At 56.7% G+C, this 6,785-nt stretch overlaps 1 protein-coding gene across 1 annotated transcript in view; it reads right to left on the reverse strand.

The window, feature by feature from the left end:
- Positions 1-4,727, reverse strand: part of VOLCADRAFT_119669 (uncharacterized protein) — a gene marked incomplete at both ends in the record, with an annotated part of 16,051 nt that extends 11,324 nt beyond the window's left edge. The window contains 5 exons of the mRNA XM_002957318.1: positions 147-208; positions 842-885; positions 1,323-1,395; positions 2,529-2,604; positions 4,597-4,727. Of these exons, the coding sequence (XP_002957364.1) occupies positions 147-208; positions 842-885; positions 1,323-1,395; positions 2,529-2,604; positions 4,597-4,725 (384 nt within the window). The remainder of the gene's footprint in view (positions 1-146; positions 209-841; positions 886-1,322; positions 1,396-2,528; positions 2,605-4,596) is intronic.
- Between the last annotated feature and the right edge of the window lie 2,058 nt (positions 4,728-6,785).

The following is a 6,785-nucleotide window of genomic DNA, read 5'->3' on the forward strand; positions in this document are numbered from 1 at the left end:
CAGCGCCCCACTCTTAAGGAATACATAACGGCGACGCTAGCAACTTTGTTACTTAGGTTGGAATAAATTGAGACCCCCCCTAAATGAAAAAAAATCACTGCTGCAGATCCGTCTCCTGCGGATCCCCCCTTTTCCCCTCAGCTCACCTGCAGCCATACCGGCAAGTACTGCTCGTCCAGTCCCTCAGTCATGAACTTGACGTGGCCACCTGCAGAGAAACCCCCGTACGGCATGCGTCGTATACATACGGAATTGTACGATAGTGTACGGCACGAGGCTGTGCTGTGCTGTACAATGACGGCAGTCTAGCTGGACAGAACGGCGTGCACCTTGGTCCCAGCGCGCCCGCAGCCTTCGGTGTCTGGTATGCTGAACCCAGGAATGGATTATGGTGGTCCTTCTTCAAGGGACTTCAAGGTTCCAACCGGGCCCGTGGGCACCCGCGTTGTGGTTGGGTTGCGTTGCGTACGGGTCCTTTTAATCCCCCTCTTGAACCCCCCCTGGAGTAACCCGCAACCGCCGGGCTACAACGCATCTGAGGCATACACACATACAAACACACACGCTACTGCTGGTGGCACCGCCAGTCGGTACCGGCACCAGAAACACACCAGCCCTCCCCGCGCACTCCCAACCCGGGGGGACCTTCATCCAAACGTTTCCCAAGGGAAGCCAAAAGCCGCTACGGGGCAACAGATACGCGGGGCCCAGCGCTCCCCAACAAGACTGCTGCTCCCAAAGGCGCATGCTGCTGCATGTAGGACTGTGGAGGGGCATCAGGGTCGCCCGCCCAACCGCGAACCAACCGACCAAGCGGCCAACCAACCAACCGCCTGCTCACCGCGGGGCCAGGCGTTGGACGTTATGTTGGTGTTGTGGCAGTACCTGGGGGAGTGCGAAGGGGGAGAGGTAGTTGGTGGTCATTTGCCCAGACACGGACCATCACCGAAACACACACGCCTTCTACTGGCTTCATGCCTCATCCCTTCTATGCCTTCATACGCATCCTACGCATCCTACGCATCCTACGCATCCTACGCATTCTACGCATTCTACGCATGCTACGCTTTTTTTGCCTCCATACGCTTTCTTCGCTTTCTGTGCCTTCCGTCTTGCTTGCCTTGCCTTCACGTGCACCGCCCCCCTCAATAACGCGGCCCTGTGCCCCTGGCGCGGGTTAGCCCGCAGCTCTCCTAGGTGTTTGGTCTTAGCTGGTCTAAGAAACATACATCCATAATGCATATGGACATACATACGTGCTTGCGCCTTCCAGACACCGATTTATACATAACCGACACACATACATACATACACACACATACCTTCCTGTGAGGAAGCTGGTCCTGCTGGGGCAGCAACTGGCCACGGACGTAATGAAGTGCTGCACCTCCAAACCTGAACCAGGGATTGCAACAGGGCGATGGTTGTAACCGTAACCGTAACCGTACCTGCAACCATAACTGTTCTGTAAATCCCCCCCGAAAAGGGGAGCTCTTCGCCAACGCGCCGACTGCAAGTCTGATGAAACCGGACTCACTACACATACCTTACCCTTACCCTTACCCCTGGCATTATTACCACCAGCAGTAGCAGTAGCAGTAGCAGCAGCAGTAGCAGCAGTAGCATGGCAGCAGTAGCAGTAGCAGCAGTAGCACTAATATGGTCCCCACTGCTCCCGTGAACACACTTGTCCCGACGGAAGCACCCGCCGCCCGCCGCACGCACACCACTTCACAGGTACCTGCTCGAGCGCGCTGCACATTGACGTAATAGCCCCTGCTCCTCCAACTGCCCGCACACACACCTCCCAGGTCCACCCCATCATGGGGCATCGTCCCAACCCCGCGCTGCTGCCGACTAAGCGGCCACTAGCATATGTCCACTTAGTGATGTACCCAGGGAGGGTACCCATTATCCTTCCTCCCACCTGTGCTTCGTACCCCGTTGCCACAGCGACCCCGACCCCTCTGCCGAAACGCCACCACCGGCTGTGGGAGCGACCCCCCGCCGTGTCCGCCGCCATTGACCTCCGGCGTGCTTACTAGGGCTTTCCCGCGCACTGCTGCAGCGGCAAGCCCAGCTTATACCTGGAATCTGTTTAGCCTTTAGTCCTTTTACCTCAGGTCATAACTCCCGTTGCCTGGAATCCAGAGCTTTACGTCGCCTAGGGGGGACGCCGGCGGCGAGCCACCGAAAGCGCCATTCCGGACAGCGCCGTCGGAAAAGCCGTAGGTCAGTCTGACTCGACCTCGGTCCCCCATACACACACGCGTCCCCCTCTCTAGTTTGGGTGCGTGGCGTGCTGCTCGTACTATACGACATGACCTACGTGGGTACGGCACCCCGTTCCTCTCCTCCTCCATCACACCCTTGTACCCCACACCCTTTCTCCGCCAAATGACGCGCCGTTGAGTTGTTCTCCCCGCCACGCCAAAACCCCTCTCATGTCAGGAATTATAAGGCCCATGAAGAACGCCCTAGCGCCCCGGTGGCGTGTTCATGGCGTCGTGGCCTCATGCCCCTCTTACCGCGCAACCTGATCAGGCGGTGGAGCTGAGGCATGTAGCGAGGGTGGGTGGAGTTGAGCAGGTAGTCCTGGTCATCCTGGAGAGAGGGGGAGGGAGGGAGGGAGAGGGGGAGGGAGGGAGGGAGAGGGGGAGGGAGGGAGGGAGGGGGAGGGAGGGAGGGAGGTAGGGAGGGAGGGAGGGAGGGGGACGCGTGCGTGTATGGGGGAGAGGGAGGAAGGAAGGGATGGATAAATTATCATACGCGTCATGTAAGATATATCGACCGCCGACGGCCCAAGTATCAACTTGGGGATGGGGGAGCGGGGAGGCGCAGGAGGGTAGAGGGGCCCGAAAATGACTGCGGTACCGGCAGCAGGGGCGTGTGCGGCCGTACTGCGCGGTAACGAAGCACGGTTCGTGCTATGAGGGCTACGGAGCCACCGGAGCAGCAGCGGGCACCTCGCGGACCAACACTAGTGTCGTGTGAGTTGGGAAGGTTGGCTTGCCTTTCGGGGCATGTGTGTGGCTTATGTGGTGGTTGGAGGGGGAAGGGGGTTGGTATATATGTATGTGTGTGTGTGTGTTGTGACGAGATTATCATGATGGGAGAGGGACTGATGGGGGGAGCGCCGACTTCCTTGCACTCAGTACGTTGGGATGTGTGATAAGCTTTAACCGTTAGCTGTACGACGGAATGTAGGACATGTGCATCAAAATCGCTGCCTTTCGTGCAGTTTGCGTATAATACATAAATAATTATTAATATTGGTATTCCTTATCAAGTTTCCTTAATCGTGACGGCGGGGGCTGCATCCGGCGCTGCAGGCAGTAAGTCTGGAGAGGCCGTTCGGACCGGGCGCAGGCCAGTATGACCTGGGATTCCTCCCGCCGGGTGCTTGACGTGCTTATATAATCCCACTAGTCACAAAATATCAAGATAATTATTTTATAAATTGCCTTCAATAACAGAAAACAACTCTCACACGACAGAACGCAAAACCAGATGCGCTGGCAACTACTTTCGCAACGTAACCTAGCAATCCTTGGTCCAGGCTTACCGTCATAATAACAACTATATTTGGATTTTCCACGGCTGATGCAACCAAATGACGAACCCACAATAACCACATTGCCACACGGAGCAGGACATTTGGCCTGACCCTGCGCGACGCTGCATACGCGGCAAATCGGCTTGGGTTCAAGGACTGGCAATCTCGTTTATAGTATTGCATGTTACTCTTTCGAGGTCATAATCCGCGTTGACGGAAGTCAATGCTCCCTACGCGGCCTACTATATGTGTTAATGAGTAAATTTAAATTTCGCTGGCGCAGTAGGCGATGAGTAGACTAATGTCAATGTCAATGGCCCACAATCTCTGCCACAGTATGAAACGCTACTGCAAATCTCCGTTGGGCCTTTAACCGCAAACTGCCCGATTTCAGCCAATATCAAAGCTCTACAGACGCATATCACACTCCAGTATCAGCGTTACAAGCTCATTATGGACTTCTGCAAGCGACCCACGAAGCTGACACTCTGCGCATGTACCCTCAACACAAAAGTGTTGCAAGAAGGTGTTCGCAGTCCTCGCTTACGCATAAAGTTTAAGATATTTTCAAAGCGCACCCTGCGTCTACACGCAACGCAGGCATCTTCCAACAGCGTGTTGACACATAGTTCATTCAGTAATTTATGTGCGAGTCATCGGATTTAAAGCAGACAGCGCCGCAGACAGAGTGCAACGTTTGTTCTGTCCAAGTATAGCAATGAATTCCCCTCTTTAGATGAATTTCATGTGTGTATTGTTTGGCGATCGCCATGTTTCGGAGCTGTGTACTGTCTGCCGGTACAGGTGCTCCGGGATGCCCTGTCCTAGAGATCCCTCGTGCGTGCGCCATTCTGCAATTACGGACGCATAGAGAATTGCCTTTCTTGCACGCAGCACACACTCCTGGCTTACCCAAACCTTTCCTTGCGTTGCCTCGACCGCATCCTTTCGTTTCAACGCCACATCGCAAATAGGCTAACCTAATAGCAAGCTTGCCACGATGCAGTGCCAACAAAATATTCAAAAACCAAACACCTTACCTTGCAGCTACCCTGGCGGACCAGTTTTGTCAGCCGCAGCCATCGCGCATCGAGGTCGCAGCAAGCTGGTGGTCCGCGCTTCAAAGGTTCCCGCAGACCAACTGCTGGGTGTCGCCAAAAAAGCAGCCCTCCTGGGAGCAGAGGTGGGCGGGGTGCTGCAGGAAGGCTCCCGCTCCCCCTAATGTATGTTTGTATGCTTGTACCTGTGTGTCTATGTCTGTGTATATGTATGCCTATGATTGCGAGAGAGGGAGCGAGAGTGACATAAAAGGGTCGGGTAACTCACTCAGAGGCAGGCTTAAGAAGAACGCCGGGCGCTTCCAAGCTGTGGAGCTGTAGTGCCTTCGCAGGGTTACATGTATGTATGTATGTTTATATGTACGTGTGTGGGCCCGAGGGAGGGAGGGAGGGAGGGAGGGAGGGAGGGAAGGTCATGACCTGTCAAAAACCCTTCCCCAAACCCTCAAACCCGGGTTCACCCATTTCTCCACCACCACCACCACCACCACCACGCCCCCCAACTGACGTACAGGTGGTAATGTCCGCTCTGGATAAGCCCAGGTCCATTTCCAGGAAGGAGGGTACCGATATCGGTATGTATGTATGTATGTATGTATGTATGGGGGGAAAGCGGGGTGAGGGGCTAGTTGGGCTCGTTGGTGTTGGTGTCATAACCCTGGAAAGCGGGAAGAGAGGTCGAGAGGGGGACGGGGGGGGATTGACCGTGTGGTTGGGCGGTTGACCCATGTGGGGGCATCTGGCAGTACCTGGCCGTACATCAGAGGTCAGCATCCAACCCTTTCAATCATTACCCACCGACACACACACACACACACCCTCCCTCCGGGGCCCCCCCACACCACCACCACGACCGGTTTCCCCCTCCTTTTCCCGCCTTCTCTGCTTTGCCAGTCAGCACACTGCGCGTACCATGAATGCACCAATTTAAAAAACCTGACTAAGCAAGCAAACACATCCTTACGTAGACACCCTCTACTTCCTGAGCCCCCCGGACCTCCCATTTCCCACACGCCTACCATACACATATACACACACAGACACACACACACACGCACACCCCTCCCGCTCCCCCCCCTCTCCCCCCGGCAGTGACGGAGACCGACAAGGCGAGCGAGGGGGTGGTGGTGGGGGCCATCCGAGCCGCATTCCCTGACCATGCCGTACTGGGGGAGGAGGGCGGCGTACTCGGAGACGTCAGAAGTGACTACCTGTGGTGTGTGTGTGTGTGTGTGTGTGTGTTTGGGTGGGGGATGGGGGTGTGTGTTTGAGGGGGGAATGGGGGGGTAAGGACGATTCCCCTCTGGATAGGGGGAGTTAGGGGTGGGAGGAAAATGGGGAAAATGGGTTGGGGTAGAAGGTGGGCCCCTGACCGAAACCCCGCAACCAACATTGGAGCTTATCTAATACATCCCTTCCAGTGCCCTTCATTCGGCCATTACTGCGGACCTACCCCTCGCCCCAAACCCCCACACCTCCAGCCCACCTACCCCCCCACCTACCCCCCCCACCTTCCCCCCACCTACCCCCCGCTAAGGTGTGTGGACCCGCTAGACGGCACCGTCAACTTCGCGCACGGCTACCCCTCCTTCTGCGTGTCAGTGGGGGTGGTACGACATGCCACTCCCGTAGCCGGGTGTGTGGTGGAGTTCCTTCCAACACCCCCGGGCGCGAGTGGCGGTGCGGGCTGGACCACCCGCACCTTCACGGCTGCTCGCAACGGGGGGGCGTTTGTGGAGGGGGGGCAGCAGATCTTCGTGAGCCGGGTGAAGGAGCTGCGGGACGCGCTGGTGGTGGGTTTGGGGGGGCGGGACCGGGGAGGGGGGAGCGGGCAGTTTTTTCGTGTGTGTGTGTGTGTGTGTGTGTATTGTGAGGCGGGAGATAAAAAGGTGAAGAGGATGAGGTTGGGGGGTTGGGGGGTAGGTGAGAATGAAATCGCATCTCCTTACACAAGCCGCCGTTTCGCCCTTTCCCGCTGTGTTGTGAAACCCTCTCTCCCGCACGCACGCACGCACGCACAGACACACACACAGACATACACACACAGACACACGCACACACACACAGATGCACACACACGCACGCACGCACAAAAAAAACGCTGTCCTTTTGCACCCGGTGCAGCACCTTATCCCCAGACCCCGCATTCCCCCCCCCCCCCCCGCCTTCAG

This window comes from Volvox carteri, assembly GCF_000143455.1.
Source record: "Volvox carteri f. nagariensis unplaced genomic scaffold VOLCAscaffold_72, whole genome shotgun sequence".
Classification (NCBI taxonomy): domain Eukaryota; kingdom Viridiplantae; phylum Chlorophyta; class Chlorophyceae; order Chlamydomonadales; family Volvocaceae; genus Volvox; species Volvox carteri.